This window comes from Podarcis liolepis, assembly GCF_965112155.1.
Source record: "Podarcis liolepis genome assembly, chromosome: 3".
NCBI lineage: Eukaryota > Metazoa > Chordata > Lepidosauria > Squamata > Lacertidae > Podarcis > Podarcis liolepis.
The window spans coordinates 88,549,755-88,571,857 of NC_139557.1; the positions used below are offsets into that span (position 1 = coordinate 88,549,755).

Genomic DNA, 22,103 nt, shown 5'->3' on the forward strand with positions numbered 1-22,103 from the left:
AAACAGTTAGGAAAACAGCAGCGCATGAATAATTTCTGTAAATGCGGTTAATCTAAACAAACAAATAGCAACATTTAGTAAGTGTTCAGAAGAAAGTAACTATTAAGGATTGGCTCCCTGGGAGTCAAAAAAGAGCTGACTGTATAACTGGGTATCAGATACTGTAGTAGTCTCCTGCGAAATGAATAATTGATGTAGGGCTAAAAACCACTACCACTGTATAATCCTATGCAACAATTTATACAATTAAAGGCAATTGCTGTGATTGCATTTTCTCCTTATGATTATGGAATTATAGGCTGATAGGATGCAATTTCATTTTATTACAATTACAGCCCCCCCACACACACTAGAAAACATAATCACAGATTGATATAGATACACTAAGCAGGGAGGCAATTGTCCGAAGAATTGTAAGGGACATTTGGACAGGGAGGTTTGCAGCAGTATCTATACACACAGCAGCCTGTGTAGTTGATATGTGGTTAATTTTCAATTGACTGTCCAGATTTGGGGAGTCTGTGGAGTGGGGCACATCCCATTAGAAGTTTGTTGAATGGAATATATGGGGTTGTCATATATATGAAGGGTCATCATCATAGCACCCATGGGTTGCAAGTGTGTCCAGCCTGTACTGCCTATGGCACCCGTGAAAGGTCTCGGGAAATATCCTCTCAAAAATACACAATATGTGAGATACTGTTCAGTCCCTGTTTGCACTGGCTCAGCCTCCCCCTGCATTGAACACTCTCCCCATTTAAGCCATAGGAAGTAGTGGTCTCTCCACCTCCCACAACCACCCTTAAGGATAGCTTAGAAATTGTCATTTATATGTCATTGAAATAGACCTCAAAAGAGGAACACATCTGGCAACTCACATTTTCACTCACTGTGTTTGTTGGTGACACTATGAATTTGGGCTGGTCACCAAGGGGAGTGCTGGGAAGTTCAGGTGCCTAGCCAATGATATATTGCATTTGGAGTAGAGATGATCTGTGAAATAGATAGCTCTCACTGACTTCAAGAAAAGTCATGATCTTTTCATCATCTTTATGTTACAATCATGTAAAGAAACATTGTTCTATGTTGCTTTTCTTTTCCTTTTAACCACAAGAGGTAACCTGTGGATCAAAAGTAGCAGCTCTCATGATTGACAGAAGGTAAGGTAAAGGTAAAGGATCCCTGGATGGTTAAGTTCAGTCAAATTTGACTATGGGGTGCAGCACTCATCTCCGCTTTCAGTCCAAGGAAGCCGGCAATTGTCTGCAGACAGCTTTTCTGGGTTATGTGGCAAGCATGACTAAACTGCTTCTGGTGCACGGAACACTGTGACAAGTGCCAGGGCACACAGAAATGACCTTTACCTTACCACCACAGTGGTACCTATTTATCTACTTGCTCTGGTGTGCTTTCAAACTGCTAGGTGGGCAGGAGCTGGGACAAAGCAACAGGAGCTTACCCCATCATGCAGATTCAAACTGCCGACCTTACCATCAGCAACCCCAAGAGGCTTAGTGGTTTAGACCACAGGTATGTATGTATGTATGTATGTATTATTATTATTATTCCACTTGCAAGAAATATTATTGGTTGAGTGTTCAGAGCAGGTCACCAAAATAAATAAACGAAAGAAAAGAGGCTAATTTTTCCCAATAAGTTTTTTTACTGTACATTTTGTAGCAAAAGAGGGAGAGAAAAAAGAAAATATTTTGTTCACAGGGATGTCATTTTCTAAAACTTCAAATAGGAAACATGACGAATAACAAGATCAAATACACAGCCATGTCACAATAGATCTCTGAGCTTTTCTCTCTTAAAAAAAATACATAGAGATTTGTGTGTGTATGTGTGTTTCTTCTATCCTTTGCCACCTTTCTCAACACATCCCTTCAAAATAATGTGCAATTTCAGAAATGGTTTCCAAGTGGAATGATTCCTGGGAGCAAATAAATACAGAAAAATATATCTGAATTAAAGGCCGGTTGCTCTTGCTGCCATAAATACTGCAAATTTCACAGTTGTCATGGTTTAGTGAAGTTGCACATGCATAACCTCAGCAATCCCAGGTCTTGCAGCAATGTGCCTGCAAATGCGTCTGGTGGTTAGTTTGCAAGCCACAACAGTTGATCTCAAAAGAGCAAGGATCTTGGCATGAGAGAAGGGCTTGTGAAAGTGGTGAGGGGCAAGGGAAGCAGCACCAAAACGATTAAACATGGGACACCACCTATTCTGCAAAGCATCTTGTTTTCCATGGCTTATTGGAAACATCCCCCTAATCAAACATTTCACTGCACAATATGCCTAGAGATCTCAAATTCTCGTGCTCTTGTTTTGATTGACATTGCTACATGCCATTTGGTGGCACCGAGCACGCAAGAACGGTGCTTGTTCGTTTTCTGGAAAGGGTATGCAAGTTCTACATTGTTCGTGCTCAGTTGAACAGAGGAAAACTGCCTAACCTTAGCTGGAAGTGATTTATGAATAGATAATCAAAACAGTTTCATTTCCCCCCACCCTTTGATTATGAAAACCGGCTTCCTCTTTACCTCCCTCCTCTCAGACATCAAACTCCCTCAGACAGTTGACCAAATTATCTGCAGCCTCCTTATACACTGACAAACAAAGGATCATGAAGGGAATGGACAAAGGGGGAATCTAAAAAAATATTAACTCCTAGATTTCTTTTCCCCACCCTAGGATATAAAGATCAGAAGAGGAAAACAAGTGTGCAGTTCACTAGGTGGCTGGTCTTCCTTAATTTAGTGCAGGAAAGAAAAGCAATAAAAATAAACAGCAGAGACCTTTTTATTATTTCTGGGAGGAAAGAGATAAAAAAAAATCCTCAGCCAAACCATGGCAAGAAAATTTCCACGTCTTGCTGATTCCATTAATCTCAATTAAGCCGAGAAGATGGTTTGCACGCATGCTCTTTTTCTCCAGATGCTGTCTTGATGAAGGTCCTTGGACAACCATAGTGGCAGCTGGGCTTATCCTCAGGTCATCTTTATATCCATGGGAGTCTCCTTTTTAGAAAAAAGAAGAGGGAAGGAATTCCTCTCTGAATGAAACATATGCCGCTTAACCTGTTTTTAATCCTCATTTAAGCTTTTTTGACAGTTCACCAGGAATGCACCCGTGATTTCCTTGAGACATTCACACAAACATAATGAATGTGTTGGATACATTTCATCAGCTTCTCTCACTCTCACTCTCTCTCTCTCTCACACACACACCTATTAACATTTCATAACCTCTCTTATCCAACTTGATTATCTGACCGATATACGGCTGTGCGCGCGCACATGTGTTGTGTGTTTCTCCCATCACGTTTATGGCCTTTTTAACAATCATGGACTTCTGTTATGCTTGGAGGGATTCAGAATGGAACGGAGGGCCACGCTTATTTACACTGTGCTTTCCATCACCCACTCCGAGCTCCCATAAGTTCCCCTCGCCCCTGTCAGGTCACTGTCGTCATACTGCAAAAGCATGCCGTTCACTGACAGACTGCGTTTTGTCCAAATGTTTGTGATCTTTTTGGGGTAGTTGCAACACTGAGAGGTGGAAAAGTCTCCCATGTCAAAAGAATGGCTACGCTTAGTTTTACCCTCCAGTGGCAACATGAGGAGGCTACGGAATTTGGACTCATGCTGGCCCAGCAGTGGCTCCTTGTCTGAGTGATGGGCCACTGTTGAAGTTCTGGAGTCTATTGTGTCCTCCTTTTTCTGACACTTCAGTTCCAGGGAGGCAAAGGCTCCCATGAGCCGATCAATGTTGTTGTGCTTTGACCTCGATGGGGGCCTCCACTTACTGGACAATGTGCCCTGCTCACTTTGGAGGCTGTAGCCATCGCAGTCGCGACTATTCACAGAGCTAGAAGAAGAGGAGATGCTGCTGTGTGCAGACTCACAGTTAAACTCCATGAGCTCGTTCCTTACCACCACTTTGGGGTTGACTTGGGGCAGGACCCCGTTCTGAACAGGCTGGGATCCATTAGTTTGTGAATAGACATTGCTAACGTTAGCCATCTTCCCCGGGGCATTGTTGCAAACCTTGTACCGGACCATGAGTACGACGATGAACACCAACAGAGTTGCCACGATGATGCCTCCGATGATCAGGATCATTGTCCCTCCCAGGAACTGGCTGTGCATGGACTGGCACTGGGGATAGTCCTCTTTGGTGTAGAACTGGGCACAGCCCACAATGTTGGTAGCGGTGAGCGTCGTGGCAGTGTCGTCCCACATGGCCAGAACGCAAAGATCATAGCCTGTCCCAGACACCAGGTTGTTCACCACAAAAGCCTTGTTTGTAGCAGGGATCATCCTTTAAGGGAGGAAAGAAAACAGCAACATTAGTTTAAAATGTGATGGGAAAGTAGTGTGAGTGGGGTGGGTGGGTGGGGCCAAAGCACTGGACAGCAGCAGAAGGAAATGTCTAAATCTTAGTTTATTTCCTCAAATGCCTAAGTCAAAAGACATTTAGCTGTTCATCTCTGAATATGTATCCTCTACCAATTCTGTCATCACACTCTTTTTCCTCCCTCCCTCCCTCCTTACAGTAGAACACATATTATCCAAAATCCTGAAATACTGGATGATATTCACAGCCTCTGGTGTCCCTGCACTCCTTCATGCCTTTCCTTACTCTGACCTTCGAGGTCACTAGTATCCTTGAATGGTGCATGGGGGCCTAGCCATTCCAACATTACTGCTGGGATTAAATCCATGTTAACACACATTATAAATCAGGAAAGTAGTTTTCATTTATTAACCTAGCAATAGAAACTCAACAAGGGGCAATTGCTTTGGTTTAAAGACATGGCTGGGTCACTGAGTTATAATCCTGTAAGCATCCAAGAGCTGGCTAACTAGCTCTCCTTTTCTTGCTAATTTGGCTGAAAGGACAAAGGTGTTAAAATGGGACAAAAAGCCAGGAGGTTAGACTACTTCTTTTGTATACAATATATATACTGTGTGCACACACACACACAAAAGCAAAAAACCAAAACAAAACCCACAACCCCATGCTGATCAAGGAATAAGAAAAGCAGAGTATTGTTTCTAACTGGATATGTATCCAGCTGACATAGGCAGCTTACATAATAAGTGATGAATCAGCAAGTTCTTCTTAGGAAACTGTCATTTCTAGAGCTCTGCCTTTGTGACAGCATAGGCTGTAGCCTGAACTGTGAGTGGGAATCTGAAGAAGTGTGCATGCACACGAAAGCTCATACCAAGAACTAACTTAGTTGGTCTTTAAGGTGCTACTGGAAGGAATTTTTTTATTTGTGAGTGGGAAGTGAGACAAGTCAATCAGCCAAACCAAACCCCCTCCTTGTTATGTTTGCTGCTGTCACCATGTGGACATCTTTATTTTTCTCTGACTTCTTCCACTAAACAGCCCTTTAACATTCCAGACTTTAACCGTCCTCACCTACTCCTTGTATTGCGTAGAATAGCAAGGCACTTAAGTGTGGCCACAAACCTATTTTTTACAAAACCAATTGTACTTTTAGTTAAAGTTTAAGAAAGGCAACACAGTAAGCAGTTTTTTTGGGGGGGGGAACTTCTTTAAAAAGTAATTTTATGATTGGAGTAGCTGTTCAATCAAGTAGAAGCAAATAAAAAAAAAAACTAGAGATAAACACATCCAGTACGTTTTTTCTAGAAAAATAGGTGCCGGTACTCACTATGAAGTTGTTACAGTAATTGCTACACTTTTTAACAACAACAAAAAAGAGGTGCCAGTGCTGGGTATCCTTGAGTAGCCCCTGAAAAAAAGCACTGCTATATCTATCAGATACTGTTTCCCTAACCAATACTTATCAACTTGCACCCATTGATTAAATTTCTGGGTCCCTTTGTGGGTTTTTTCCCCTGGCTCCTTTTTTCCAATTCCCGACTCTGCTGCCTCTCACTTTACACTGTTCAAGCTCTCTGTTTGGGCCTCTTTACTCTCTTGTAGCTCTTCCACTCCAGCTCTTTGAATCTCAGTGTTCATAACCTTCTAACAAACTACAGTGGTACCTAGGGTTAAGTACTTAATTCATTCCGGAGATCCGTACTTAACCTGAAACTGTTCTTAACCTGAAGCACCACTTTAGCTAATGGGGCCTCTTGCTGCTGCCGCGCCGCCGGAGCACGATTTCTGTTCTCATCCTGAAGCAAAGTTCTTAACCTGAAGCACTATTTCTGGGTTAGCGGAGTCTGTAACCTGAAGCATATGTAACCTGAAGCAAATGTAACCTGAGGTACCACTGTATCCTCCTTTATAGCTTGACTCCCGCTCTCAACCTTTTATCCAATCAGAAGGAGAGTAGAGTCTTAGTTGAGATTCTATTTCCCATCTAGGAATGTAAGAAACAAACAAACAAACAGTCAGGAATAAATAGTAGCTGCCTACAATCTGACCCCTGTCTGAAATCCTGACCCACTGTCAGCCTGCATAGACTAGGTATCAACCATTTTAGACCCAGGACCTACTTATAAACTAAACATGTATTTGAAGACCCATTTCTTAATCTTCTGCCATTTATTTGCACAGTGGTACTGCTCCTGTTTATGTTTTCTGAGGAGCAAAAAAGAGGACACATTTGCCAACCTCTGCTTTTAACTATGGATCGCTATGACGACTCTCATTTTACATACCCATGAAAAAGAGGACATGTCCTGGAATAAGAGGACATATGGCAACCCTACATCCTGTTGCAATTCACCTTGGGTCAGGCCATGACCCACTAGTGGGTTCTGGCCCACCTATTGAACGCCAGTGATGTAGACCAGGGTTTCCCAAACTTGGGTCTCCAGCTGCTGTTGGACTACAACTCCCATCATGCTTAGCTAGCAGAGCCAGTGCTCAGGGATCATGGGAATTGTAGTCCAAAAACAGCTAGTGACCCAAGTTTGGAAAACCCTGGTGTGGACAATATTGAAGTAGATAGACCAATGCTCTGCTTCAGTATAAGGCAGCTTCCAATTTTTCCTAGTAGGCAATGTGGCCCATACAGATACAAACTTAGAACTGTAGAATAACAGGAGATTCTGTTTAACACAGGCAGCTTAATAAGTACAATAGATTTCTGAAGTCTACATGGGTCTCCTGTCAATGTAGCGCTGCATATTAAGAATAACTCAGAGTGGAAATAAGAACAAGATAAAGCTCTCTCCTCCCTACTGTCCCTATTGTTCCTCATTCACAGCAACAAAATCTGTGGAATGAGGGCATATTCACAAATTGCATTTTAAACTAAAGATTGGTTCTTCAGCATGCTATATATAGAAACAGTTCCTCAAGTATTAGTTCCTACCCATACTTCTCAGTTACAAGATATTAACAAAACTTTCCAGCACAGAAATTATGATAGAACTGTTGGAAGTGTTCCTTCATAGCCAATGAGCCTTATTTCCATCTGGTTGGGAGAAAAGCAATGACAACCTAGACAGCATTTTAAAATGCAGAGACATCACCTTGCCAGCAAAGGCCCATATAGTTAAAGCTATGGTTTCCCCAGTAGTGATGTATGGAAGTGAGAGCTGGACCATAAAGAAGGCTGATCACTGAAGAATTGATGCTTTTGAATTATGGTGCAGGAGGAGACTCTTGAGTGTCCCATGGACTGCAAGAAGATCAAACCAACCCATTCTTAAGGAAATCAGCCCTGAGTGCTCACTGGAAGGACAGATCCTGAAGCTGAGGCTCCAATACTTTGGCAACCTCATGAGAAAGGAAGATTCCTTGTAAAAGACCCTGATGTTGGGAAAGATGGAGGGCACAAGGAGAAGGGGACGACAGAGGACAAGATGGTTGGACAGTGTTCTCGAGGCTACCAGCATGAGTTTGACCAAACTACAGGAGGCAGTGGAAGACAGGAGTGCCTGGCGTGCTCTGGTCCATGGGGTCACGAAGAGTCGGACATGACTAAACGACTGAACAGCAACACAATACATTGCATTCTAGGGTCTCTGAAGAGAAAGAAATCTGCATAATGGAGTTAGACAGCAATAAGGAGGAAGCCCACAGTCATGGAGCAAAAGTTAAAAGTGGTGGAAGTACTTTTATTTAGGATGGACCTTTATTTAGACCCCAACCACAACTTACATTTGGCTTCACCAAAATTTTCCTGGGAAATGTAGTTTGTTAAGGGTGCTTAACGTACTACAAAAAGATGTAACTGCTCCCTAATATCACTCTCCATACTCAAGGACTTGAAAGTGGCCAATATAACACCAATTTTGGAAAAGGAACCTAGAAGCGTTCCTAAAAATGATGGGCTGGCAAGCTTAATGTATGTCCTGGGAAAAATGGTGGACTTGACACCAAGACTACCTTCACTGTACTCTTTTTGTTATCTGCTTAAAACAGTCACCCCCAAATTCGGTCCTTCAGATGTTTTGGGACTACAATTCCCATCATCCCTGACCACTGGTCCTGTTAGCTAGGGATGGTGGGAGTTGTAGTCCCAAAAAATTTGGAGGGCCGAGTTTGGGGATGCCTGGCTTAAAACACTTTTGTTTAGACAAGCATATCCAGGTATGCAGAAATTACATGTGTTTTCTTTCTTTTTAACTCCTGTTGGGTTTAATCGTAAAATAATTTCAATAATTTTAGGTTTTAAACTACTTAGATGTTTTCTTACAATCATGCAACATGTGTGTGTGTGAGTGTGAGAGAGAGAGAGAGAGAGAGAGAGAGAGAGAGAGAGCTTGTTAAATAAATAAATAAATAAATAAATAAATTCACATCATTTCTTTTCTTCCCCATGGAAAAATAAAATTAATGAATATTTTCTCTCTCGCTACTGGTGACTGAAGAGTTCATTCACACTTCAGGATTAAGCAAGCAGCAGCTCCATCTCCTTACCTTAGCTGAAGTGTGAAACTAGTTGCTTAGGATTAATCGTACTTTAATCCTTTTTTAAAATTCGCACCACCTTCATCTGAGATATGAATTAGCCACTCCTTATAAGCCGTGCTGAATTCTTTGAGGACTTCTCTGCCTTTGCTGGTCCCATTTGATTACAAAGCAGAAAGCTAGAGGTGGTGTTTCACATAATATTCTGTGTTTATATTCCGTGGAGTTGCCACCACAGATGTCTTGAAACTGTCTGAGGTTTCTTTATACTCTCTCCCCTGTACCCATATTCTAAACTAGGGTGGGGGAACCTTAAGCTTCTCTCTCTGGCCTTCAAGATGGAAGAAGGCATCCATTTCCTTTCCCTCCTGTATTCCTCAGGTGCAGCACCATATCCATCCAGCTATTCTTCTCCCAACAAAAACTATGCCATTTGTCTTGCTGTCTGCTGTAGCAGAATTTTGCATAATGAATGAATGATGTAATTATGTTACTCCTCAAAGTTCATTTTGGTGAAGAGGAAATATACTGGAAATGTGGGATGGGACACACACACACACACACACTGTTTATTGCATGGAAACAAAATAGCAAATATCTACCGCATTTGCAGTGTTGTTTTCCAATCTGAACATGAGACAAAAAATGCTAACATAGGTCATTTCTGTCCCTGGTTCCATTTTCATCAGAATTATCTGACATCCCTGCTGCCCAGGCCACTTACATCTCTCTCCAAGCCACATCCCTTACTAGTCCTGCTCTGCACTGGCTTTTCCCAAACTGGGATGTGTCCTTGAATAGCCAACATGCTCTTGCTTGCCTGGATACAGAATGGGCAGATGTGTTTGTGTATAAACCTCTGACTCCTGCATGGCTGAAATGCAACCAACCACACAAAGGTAAAAACACAACCTATTGTTTTGCTCACCTTTGCCTCTGGCTCTCTCACCAATGGTATGCAGCCCTCAAAAGCTCTCCATCAAGGAATGTGGTCTTTGGACTGAAGGTTCCCCACCACCGTCCTAAATCAAACCCTACCCAAACTACTTTTCTCCATTGCAGAGGGTTGAACTAAATGATCCTTGGAGCCCCTTCCAATTACATGATTCTACTTTTCTTTAACCCCTTCATGGATCACTGCCTTGTCGTGGCAAAGGGGTTTGAATAACTCCAGGAAGCTCTGAGCTATGCCATGCAGGGCCACCCAAGACGGACAGGTCATAGCCGAGAGTTTAGACTAAATGTGATCCACCTGGAGAGCGAACTGGCAAACCACTCCAGTATTTTGCCAAGAAAACTCCATGGACATAAAAAAGGAGAAGCTTTGAGAAGAAAGTGAGAGTTTCCAAGGCATGCTCTGGTTCACGGGGTCACGGAGAGTCACACACAACTAAGAAGACTAAACAACAACAACAACTTTTCTTTAAAAGCCACCACTGTTTTCACCCCATTCCCCTTGCCTTTACGTTCTGCAGCACTCCCTGTGAATACTTAATGTCAAAGTGAATTCATTTTTACTCCAACAATAAAGTTCGGTAAATGCTATGATTAGCTGCCTAGTTTTCATGCACCAAGTGGGCCCAGCTGATACCAATCTTTAATCACAAGCCAATCGCACAACCTTATCTTAGAAAGCTGTTGCAAGCATCCAGAATACTCATGCAATTACAGCTGTTTGCATGAGTGGTCTAGTCAGGTGAGTAATACATCGTTGGAGGAGGCCAGTCATGGAATTGATAGCTTCTTCCATGCTTAGAAATATTATTATTATTATTATTATTATTATTATTATTATTATTTGTTACTTAAACTCCGCCCATCTCGCCTGGCCTCTCCAGCTACTCTGGGCAGGGGAGTTTTCTAATAAAGGAGCAAAAGTCATCACCTTCCCCAATAAGGAGATTACTAGCACAAACTATTAAGTGTATGTGCATGCTGGCTACAGAAATATTAACAGTGTCTCTCTTAGCTGCTCGGGATAAATGCAAAAGAAGAGCACAGTGCCATGATCTCTGCAATAAAGCACCACAAGAATTGCTAGGTCTAACTTGCAACCAAATATTGTTCTTCAATGACACCACATTTGTTCTTAGTGATTGGTGAATTTCCCCAAAGAACTTAAATATGTGGAAGCATAAACAAGTAAGCTTGTTAATGAGCTGTTCCCTTTCCACTGCTCTTTCTCAATGAGGCATTATTTTATGCAGCAAAGGCACAATCCAGTTATTGCTTTTTGTGGCTATTTCATTTGTGTGCTAGGTGTTGCCCAGAAGTGATGTGATCACCCGCCTCAGAGGATTTATATGGCAGAGATGGCAACAGTAAGCTGAACTCAGGGATGAAGGAATAATAATGAAAGGGAAGGGGAAGAGATCAGCGCCAGTAGATGGAATTGAGAAGAGGATCCTGCTGTGGTCTATGGCTTCAAGAAAGAAGTAGCTTTAGAGAAGTATTTTTTAAGAGAAGACAAAAATGTGTAATGTGACCGAAAGTGATAGAAACTTGCTTGGATTATTTATAATATTATGAAATGAGCTCTGCTATTTTTTTTGTCTCTTTGCTTAACACAAAGTGCAAAACCACAAGAATATTTGTGTCAGGGGAATGGAATGCATAGCTACTACCAACTGGGAAAATGGTCTATTGACTTGGGATGTTTATCCAAATAGGCCTCTGATCCAAATAAGCATATAACTGCAGAACTGAGGCATAGCATCCATAGCTAAATGCAAATCTAAGGGCTGCTCTTACTTGCTGCATTACTTGCTGCTGCTGATGTTGTTGCTGATATGTGTGTTTTAAAGGCATCATGGGGATGATTTTCATCATGACTGCCATGTGCAAGGATGGTATTTAACCCTTTCCTCTTCTGCTACAATCCCAATGACCCTTGCCACTGCACCAGTTATTAACCCAGGGAGGAAAGCGTCAATTGGTGCCAGTGGAAGCTGTGGTGCAGCAATTTTCATCAAAAGCACAGTGGGGATGGAAAGGGTTAACTCCCTCTTGAAACATGCCACGTTCCTGACCATAATTACTCTGTACCTGCAAGGGTTGTTGTGTTTTGTTTTTTTAAAAAAGGATACCATAGCAAGTGTAGCATCACATCTAATCTGGTCTAAAATGTGCATATGAATGCCATTCCTGGACAGTGTGATACTTCCAAAAGGCTGTATACCATAATACAAGGGGCATTGGCCAAGTTGGCACAGGAGGGGGGATTTGTCCCCACCCTTGTAATCAGAATTTTGGTGAGGAAATGGCTATGGACAGGCATGAAAAATGGATGCAAGATTTGGAGGTGAAAACTCAATCCAATAAAGATTTATAAAATTGTGAGATTTATGCAGAAATGTGGAGAACTGAGTTTAAAATTGGAATATTGAGAAACCAAGCAAGAACGAATCTAAGAGATTGATTCATCCCTCTCCTAAATGGACCCAGTTTATTTGCTTGAGCAAATAACCAAGACAGCCGTGGTTTCTTTTAATTGCAAATTCAGACACACCATGAATCTTAGAGTTAAACCTGTACACCTGCCTTCCTGAATCTAAGAATATGGGAGAGTAGTTGTGGCATCATCAAGTTCAGCGGTCAGTGTGAATTCTCCCTTCAGTGCTGCATTCATGCTTTGAAGGCAACATTTTAAAATATCACTGCAGGGTCAGATCTGTGTTTCAGAAGCATGTGGATTTGAAGCCGTCACCAATCCAGTGACATAGAAGTAGTTGTCTCCACAGTGCATCACAAGATCTCCACTCTGGTTAAATGCTAGTAATTTTGGAATGTGGAAGCCCCAATTAAAGTTTGTTCAGAGTTTTGAGCTCCTATGGGGATACCAACCCAGATTACAGCTAAAATGCTTGGGATGTTATCAAATCCTGCCCAGCTACCACTTTTTAAAAGAGCCCCCTGGGCTTTTTATTTCATCCCTGATGCCACACCTGCACAGCTAATGTTCCATGATTAACAGTACCAGGACTGCAGAGCAGCTGTGAAAGGATGCACTGTGTGATGGAGCAAAGCAGGAATTGGAGTGGCCTCTCTCAGCTGCGTATGTTGGGGATAATCAAAGAGTCATCAATATCCCTGAGTGAAAATGTGTCTGCATTGATTTTAGGTGTGAAGACTCTTAAGAGCTACCATCAATCACAGCCGACTAGCAATACGTTTTGAGGAGGGAGGGTTATTTCAGAGAGTGTCTCAAAAATAGTCTTGAGATTGGGTAACTTCATGAAAAGTAGATCATCCTCTTCAGACATGGGAGCACCACCTTTGCTTTTATTTGTTAACTCCCAGAGTGCTTGAATACTTTCTCATTCAACCTGAAGTGCTCATATTTCAGATTCATATGGCATGGAGAAAGTGAATATAGATTTTTTTTTTGTCTCTCGTAACACTAGAACTCGTGGACCTCAAATGAAGCTGAATGTTGGAAAATTTGGGATAGATAAAAGCAAGTCTTTACACGGTGCGTAACTATGGAAGTCGCTCCCACAGGAGGAAGTGATGGCCATCAACTTTGATGGCTTTAGAAGAGGGCAGATTCATGGAGGAGAGGGCTATGTTCTGCCTCCACAGTCAGAGGCAGTAATGCTTCTGAATACCAGGTGCTGGAAACCACAGAAGGGGGAGAATGCTCTTGTGCCCAAAACCTCCTTGTGGGTTTTCCACAGACATCTGGTTGGCCATTGTGAGAATGTGATGCTGGACTAGATGGGCCATTGTACTGCCATTGTCCTTCCTGTTGGGACCGTGCTGAGGAGGGCTGCACTGAGGGGGAATAGTGGGAGCCACTCCTCTCCCTGCTGCTGTTGCTCCTGAATCCTCCCAGGAGCAGGAGGACAGTATCGATTTGGAATAGTGGTTTGCAGAGGGGCATAGTTCAGAAAGCAGAAGCTGGGAAATACTGGATAGGGAACAGCTAGGTGAAGAAACACTGGAAGAAAGAGGGTTAACAGATTCACAGACTCTGGAAAGCCCAAGGTCAAGAAGAGCTCAGAAAGTCTCAGAACAGAAAGCATAGGGGTTACAAACTCAGATTACAAGACGTAGGAGTGATGTAGATTAATAGGGACAGAAGGAGATGTGATCTTTAATTGGGAGCACTGCCATTTCTAGGAGATGTGTTCTTTATTCTCTCGCTGTGATTATTAAAGTTTCTAACTGGTAAGAAGTTCCTTTCTTTGATCTTCTGATCTACTGCCATGGGGGGAGGAAGCCGACTCCCCGAAGGCTGACACTTCCGTTGGAACATCCATGTGGTGATTCACTTTTGGTACACAGCTGAGCTCAGAGGTTAGTTAGGCACCATTCTAATTTCTACATTGCTTGTCTACTCAAGATCAGGCACTGCATTTACTTTCCCCTTTTCTGCACTAAACAAGAGTGTGAGTACATCACACTGGATGTTTGCTTTGTCAGTGCTTGAAAAGTGTAGATCTGTGCCTTTGCCTGTGCATTTTGTTTTCAAGATGATTGGGTCACATGTCAGACTTGGCCTGCAGGGAGTGCGATGGGGGGAAAGTAAGGATCCAGCCCACAGGCTGGATTCAATTCTCAACTCCTGCTTCCAAAGATTCTCAGCAAACTGAATGGGCAAAAAGCACATTAGGCATGTATTTTCTGCTCAAGTCCAGGCACTTTGTCACTTCTCCCACTCTTATCCTATTCTGAGATTCAAGGGCAATTCAGGCTTGGCAAACTGACCTGATTTGCACCTCCCAGACTAATGTGTTGATTAGAGCTGAGCTCTCCACCAGCTTTCACACTTCCTAAAAATTCCAACGAGCTTCTTAGCACCAAAAACGTATCAGAATTTATTTTGAGTTAAAATATATTTTAAAAGGGAGGGACCAATGCAAAAAAGAGCATTCCTATTTAAATAAATATTTAAAAGCAAATTATGTAGTGCAGATATTTTTAAAAATGCAATTAAGACAGAAATGGGAAGGGATTTTTTTGGGTGAAAACTTGTGGACATTGATATGGACAGGAAATAGACAGATCTACCCTTCCTGAAAAAGAGTTTCCACACCCATCATTCAGCGCAGAAACTGAGGTCCAGCTCTGAGGGCCTTCTGGCGGTTCCCACACTGTGAGGAGTGAAGTTACAGGGAACTAGGCAAAGGGCCTTCTCAGTGGTGGTGCCTGCCCTGTGGAACACCCTCCCATCAGATGTCAAGGAAATAAACAACTATCTGACATTTAGAAGACATCCGAAGGCACCCCTGTTTAGTGAAGTTTTGATGTTTTATTGCTTATTATTATGATTATTATTCTGTTGGGAGCCACCAACACAGCCAGATGGGTGAGGTATAAATAATAAATTATTATTATTATTATTATTATTATTATTATTATTATTATGCCTGTTGCACAGATGTACATGGAGTGCTGGCAAAGGAAGGAAGTTAGGGAAAAGGACTGATCTGCTCTTGTACACTCATAGGGCCCTCTTACTTTCTGTTATTGTCTTATGGTGGGGAAATGGGGATTCCTAACCATAATTAAGACACTTACTATGAGGAGCTGCTACCCACTCATTAAAGTTATTTCTGCCTCCTGGGTAAGGATGGACAAACACGACCATTTCATTTTCCCCATTTTTTCCACTCTTGAGTTCTCCATGCCTCTTCATTAGTTTGTGGTGGGTTTTTTTTGTTTGTTTTAGTTCTCATGAAAATTCATCAGGATTGTAGTGCAAATTTCTCCTTGATTGCAATTTTGCCTAAAGTACACATTTCTGCAAAACCATTTCCCCTGCTATGAAGTATTTTTGGATGTTATCTTCATGCACATACATGCCCTAGTTTTACCCTAGTAGGTGTATTCTTGTACACATGACATGGCTGCTGGATTCCACTACATAATTTGGAGAAGTTTGAATTTTGAAGGATGACTGTGCTTCGGTTCGCTTACTTTCAGAAAGTGTGAATTATATAGATTTGCCTTGAAATGCAACTGGAATTGAATTTTTTTCCTAATCCCCACTCCCAGAGAGGCTTCCCACAAACTCCAGGATTCACAGCTCTACATATTTTTCTGGTCCAAGTCTAATAAAATTAATCTTGCATTTGACCCGAGCACTATAACATTAATGAATCATATAACTGGAAATAAATATATATCTCCCATTGCCTCTGATTCCAGCTCTCCTTTTTGATTTCCTCCTTGAAAATCTGCACCCCCTGGTGTGCTCTCTCAGTACATATCAGTAACATACCATGTGCTCTTGAGGACCCAGCACAGCATAAATTGCATTTTTGCAATGTTTTAACTAGGTCTGTGGCATCATTAAGCAAATTAGGAAATAAAAAGGCTCCGGAAGCCCAGCAGGAAACCTTTAATTCTCAGGTTTGTTGTGGACTTTCAGTCCTATTCCTGATGAGAACTTAATGCTCGTATACCCCGTTTTCAAAAAATGGACTAAGTCACATGTTAACATCCTGGTATTAAGGTTAAAGGGCGGGGCAAAGGGGGAATTGATTAGGCTAATTGGGTTGGCCACTCAGTTCCTATTCTCCCATCATGGGGTAAAATATAAGAAACTTTCTGTTCTCTAATTGAGCTGGGCAGTTTGAAAAGGATGGCTCTACAAGAAGCCTTGTTTAAAGGCATCAGACTGTAAGAGACAACTGACCATATGGAACAGAGGTGTGGGAATTTTTCCGGACTGCATCCCACACTCAGGCAAACTTTGGGGCTGTGGAATGGCAATGGTGGGCAGGGCCGAAAGCTAAAAGTGGGTATCTCTTTGTACAATAGGCTACATTCAAGCCATACAAAAGCCAGAGGTTTCCACACACCCGCAGATCTCCATCCAGTCAAGCGAGAGCGACTATCACATTCTAGCCTGCCTAAAGCATTGGAAGAGAGATTTGGAGCAGGGGCATGGATTGGCATGACCCAGGGAGGAGGTGTGGCCTAGAGAGACTCAGGACCCAGACATAGAGGCCTGTAGGGCTCCTAGAGCCTCCACTCCTACCACCCAGATTTAGAGGAAGAAGCATTTAATGACTAATTAGATTTTTATCAAATAAAGGTGCTGTGTTTCCCAGGGCTAAAGCTGAGTAAATGTGTGTTCACTTCCTTTTCATAAGAAGGATAATGAATGTTGACGGGTGAAATGCTTTGTCGAATATAATTCAGCATGGGCATGTTGAAGTTTTTGCTGTGTCCTTTTAGATCAGGGTCCATATTTCTAGAATGCTCTGCTCAATAAAATATGGTATTGCCATCACCATCACCTTCACCTAAAAGAGTGAGCAAAGCACTGAAATTGGGAGGGCAAAGGCAAACAACTTCTTTGCTGTGTAGCTGAAATGCAGTTTATGAACCCAAAGCCCACATGTGGACCAATGTTAGGCATAGAAGATGGCATGCAGAAGTGAAGGTTATATGGATGTAGGGGGTCCAACGCATTAAAAGAGGCAGCAGGGCCACGCTGTGCACCGCACCTCCCTGTTGTCATGAGAACATAACCAGGATCTTGCTGAATCATACCAAATACTCATCTAATTCAGTCCTATTGTAGCCAACCTGCTACCTATGGGAAGCCCATTGGAACTGAGTGCTGGTGTTGGAACAGGAGAAGTTCCCACATGCAGCTGTTACATCTTATATGGAAATATAAAGCATGATCAACAGAAACAACAATTCCAGTGAATTTTGAGTTATGGCCACCTTTGAATAGTGGCTCCTTTGAACGAAGGAACGCCGTGCTTCTTATTCTGCAGCTGTATTCTCCAAGAACATGAAAAGAGCAATCACATATAATGGATTGTTCTGTGCACCTATGAGGTTTCTTTTCAGTTCCATCATGTCAACGCATAGTACTGCACCATTGAGGGTTATGGACACAGAAGACTTAACAATGACTATAGAAGGAACTTGTCTCACATATGTAGGATTGTTCAGCAGGGACCAAAACTGTGCCTTCCTGTACTTTGTATGATCACCTTTTAAAAAAAACACCAAAAAATCCAGACACTTCCCTTGGGACACAGTTCCACAGCCTAATAAATTTCAACATTAATTAATGTTCCCTCATGCACAGAAATCTCACACGCCTTTTCTTTCTCTTTGAAGCTCAGGGGGAATGTTCATTATCTCTATCTGTCTTGCTCACCATTTCCTACCAGGCTTATCAAGGCCCCTTTGACTTTTTCTTTTCTTCCCCCTTTCTCCAAATGAGTTGAAGAGAGCATAATCAAATTAGGAAATAATAATGAGGCAACATGTACCATGGGTTTCATCTGACAAGCCAAATTCTCCAAAGGGCATCTGGATGTGTGAGTGATGAGAAGGCAGGATTCAGAAATATGGGGAGGGAGTTGACTGTAATGATAATTGGTCTATGAAAAGGCAGAATTAAGACTCAGTTTGTGTGTGGTGAAAAGAGGAAATACTTTTTTTAAAAAAAGAAAGAAAATATGCAACAATTACATCGTTGACTGCTCTAGGGACTGTGAGACATCTGCAAATAAATCACTTAGTTCAGTTATGTCTCCGCTTAATGAGCTTCAGGAGACAGAGGCCCAACTGGAAGGCATAACCTAAGTTTGACTTTTACTCCCTTGGTATCTCTGCTGATGATATTGCTGACTCACTCCATGTAGGTGTCTGCAAGGATCCTAGCCTCAATATGCAGGACGTGAGAGCCAGTGTGGCGTAGTGGTTAGAGTGTCAGACTAGGACCTGGGGGGCCAGGGTTCAAGTCCCCACTTGGCCATGAAGGTTACTGCCTTTCAGCATAAACTGATGAAATGAGGAGGGGGATTTAATGAGGACGAGCCATGTATGCCACCTTGAGTTCTTTGAAGAAGAAAATGTAGGATATAAATGGAACACATGAATAAATAAGTAAACTAGGCACTGAGATGCACAGCATCAGTGTACAGTGAGTCCTAAAGGCCTCTGGGATGGCATTGTGTAGACTAATATGAAGGATGTTATGTATTCAGTGGTCCGAGTTTGCCTGTGCTTGAGTCTGGACTAAGGATTCTGAGCCCCTGTGTTCTGATTTGATACATGAGATCCAATCACAGAACATTTCAGGATTTGGGCCTCTGCCATTGGCCCTTAAACTCTGAATTATGATTCGCAGCTTGGAAGTTTAGACAGCCAATCACATTGGAAGTGGGAGTGGCCCAGGCCTTCAGAAATATATATAAGCAGTTGCTTTGCCCCTGTTATCTAGTTCTGTTAGTTCAATAAAAGTTCTTGCTGTTATCACCGTGTCTTGCCTCATGGGAACTCACCTACACTTCAGTGGCCACAGACCAAATGACAGAAATAATATCATACACTGAGTCTTCCTACAATCAGCAGCAGGACTGCATGGGTGGAGTTGTGTTGAGCTGTTGGCTTCTCAACTTCCTAACATCACTGTCACTTACTGAGAGGGAAAGGGGCACCTCTCCATTTCTGAATTAACTATTTACAATTCCCCCACCCCCACCATGTATCTATAATATGCCTGTAACTTAGGATAACATTTCATGCATCTGATGGAAGTGGAGTCCGTGGAAACTTATGTCTCAATAGATTTGTTAGTCTCCAAGACTTTATTGATTTTTATGCAGCAGACTAACATGGCTACCTTTCTGAAAATGGTCAAAAACTCCATTATTTCTTAGTGTCTCTCCCCCCCCCCACCCCCCGCATCTGAGTCTTGTTCTGCTTATCAATGAAGCACCATCTTAATTCAGATCAGCTTCTTGAGAATCCAGGCCACATATCTGAAATTAAACGAATATTATCCAGCCTCATCAAGAAACTTTAACATTAGTCACAGCAACACACTCAGCCATGATTTATTCATGAACTAGTGGAAACCAACTGCTTCAAAAATAATAATAAAGGCTCCCAAATAGAACTCTCTCTTTTTTGCCTATTACAAAGATATCAACGGTAATTTTCTGTTCACACTATGAGATAATTGCCATTCTGTGATACATGCAGTACGGAATCCCACAGTTTTGTATTTGAGTGCTCTCATAAAAGCTATTAACTTGTTGAGGTTATTAAGCATTAATTTGACACGTCACTTCTTCAGAATGGATGAAAACTGTTTTTTTAAAAAAAGGTAGAATATTAATTTAGGAATCGGGGGGGGGTACCATTGACGGGATCAAAATAAGGCTCTCAATGGCAACTAGACATAAGGGTTATGGGTGGAGACCTTTCTCTCGGCTGCATCCCTTCTCCTCAGGCGAAGGTTTGCCCCACTCACTTCAATGAGAGCAGCTCTGGTTCTTCCATTAGAGGGAATAAGGAAGTAGGAGTGGGCAAATATGTCCCATTTTTTTCTAGTATTAAGTTGAATCTCCCCATTTCCACATCAGTTTGAGTTGTTGTTGTTTTTTAAGAGTCCTCATGAAAATATACCAGTCTTTTAGTGCAGATTTCTTCTAATATACTTATTTTTTGCAATTTTCCTTAATATAATGCCCTTTTGGAATAGTATTTTCATGTGTTTTTTTATGTGTACTTTAAATATAACACAAACTATTAATTTGATGCATTTAATGAAGGAGGGATGAGCATTTTCTCTGGCCCATGTTCTTTTCACATGTGTTCCTTCACAACACTGTCACGTCTTGTTACTGCATTTTTTTTTTAAAAAAAATTATATAAAAAGCACATACAGTGGTACTTCGGAAGTTGAATGGAATCAATTCTGGAAGTCCATTCAACTTCCAAAAAGTTCGGAAACCAACGCATGGCTTCCAATTGGCTGCAGAAAGCTCCTGCAGTCAATCAGAAGCTGGGGAATTCGTGTCGGACATTCGGGTTCCAAAGAACATTTGCAAACAGTCATTTCTGGGTTTGTGGCATTCGTGAGCCAAAACGTTCGACTCACAAGGTGTTCAGGATCCAAGGTATGACTGTAACTATGATTTTTCAAAAAAAAAATTCTCTCAAAATGTGCATTTGTAAGCATTTCTCAAATACACTACTAAAAGTATTTGCGCATTCTCTGAAAACTGTTTTGATTGTGTGTGTGTATGCGACAAAGACGGTGTCAGGACACTTGGGTGTGTGCCTGTAAAACTTGTGGCTAACTGCATCCCATTTCCTGCATTAGTCTTGGAAGTGTAGATTGGGTTAGTTCATATTGGAAATCACAAGAACTGAAGCCCTTGTGGATTAACTTTGGCACGTCAACTAACATATTATGGTGCTCAGCCTTGAAGAAGTTGGCCATCTTTGCTTTATAAGCTAGACATGTCACACAGTGCCATCTTGTGGATATCTTGGAAAATCTACTTCGAAGGGTAGACAGTCTAATGAACCTTAAGGAAACCCCAACAATTTCCTTGACCATAATTAATTGAGAACCTCAGAAACTGGGAGGATGATTCAGAGGAAAGCCCTGCTGTGCACACTCCATTAAAACGAATGAGGTGAAGCATATACTTAAGAAAAGAGTGTGGTAAAAGTCTCACAAATTTCATTATTTTTGTCTGGAGGGGGTAATACGAAAAGCTGCAATCCTGTGCATTATTTAAGTAAAATACTCACTAAGGGCTCATCCACACTTCCAAATTCCCTGCTGCTTTCTCCCAGGAAAACCTGCCCAAATTTCAATTGGGTTTTCTCTGGATTGATATTTGCTCTGATTTAGTATAAACAGCATGTTTTCTGGGGAAAGCAGTGGGTCAAAGGCAAAACTGCTCGGACCCACGATATCAAACTAAGTCATACAGCAAGTATGAAATCAAGTGGCTTAAGTTAGGCAGTTGATTTCAATGGACCTACTTACTATACGATGAAAGTTGAATAGCACCCTATGGGTGTACGGCACAACTGCCCCATTTTGAGCAGGACATCCCAGAAGCCACCCTGGCTTCTGGTGCCAATCCTGGATGTCCCATTTTGGCTTCTGCCACCTCCATGGCCTCCACAGCCAGGGTGGCTGTCGACATCCTCCTGGAAGCTGGTGCCACAATCACCCAGGAACCAAAACAGCATAGAACCAAATGATACATGTTTTCTGGTTCTATGTTCTCCTCTTATTCTGGTGTGTGTGTGTGTGTGTGTGTGTGTGTGTGTGTGTGTGGTGGACAGCGGTGGTGGGATAGTGGGGATGAGGAGGAGGGATGGTGTGTGGAGGGGGGGGAGGTCATATCCTGATTTGCCCTTCCAGTATATTAGAGGGTATTTAAGGGTTCAACCCAAACCCACAGAGGGTGGCGGTTGGACTGGGTGGAGGTGCTCCTCTGCCCATTCCTGCTGACTTCTGC

At 42.1% G+C, this 22,103-nt stretch overlaps 1 protein-coding gene across 4 annotated transcripts in view; it reads right to left on the reverse strand.

Moving 5' to 3' along the window:
* Positions 1 to 2,101: 2,101 nt before the first annotated feature.
* Positions 2,102 to 22,103, reverse strand: part of LRFN2 (leucine rich repeat and fibronectin type III domain containing 2) — a 237,755-nt gene continuing 217,753 nt past the window's right edge. For all 4 annotated transcript variants that reach the window (XM_083497190.1, XM_083497193.1, XM_083497191.1 and 1 more), the window contains exon 3: positions 2,102 to 4,326. In XM_083497190.1, the coding sequence (XP_083353316.1) occupies positions 3,405 to 4,326 (922 nt within the window). In that variant the 3' untranslated portion in view covers positions 2,102 to 3,404. The remainder of the gene's footprint in view (positions 4,327 to 22,103) is intronic.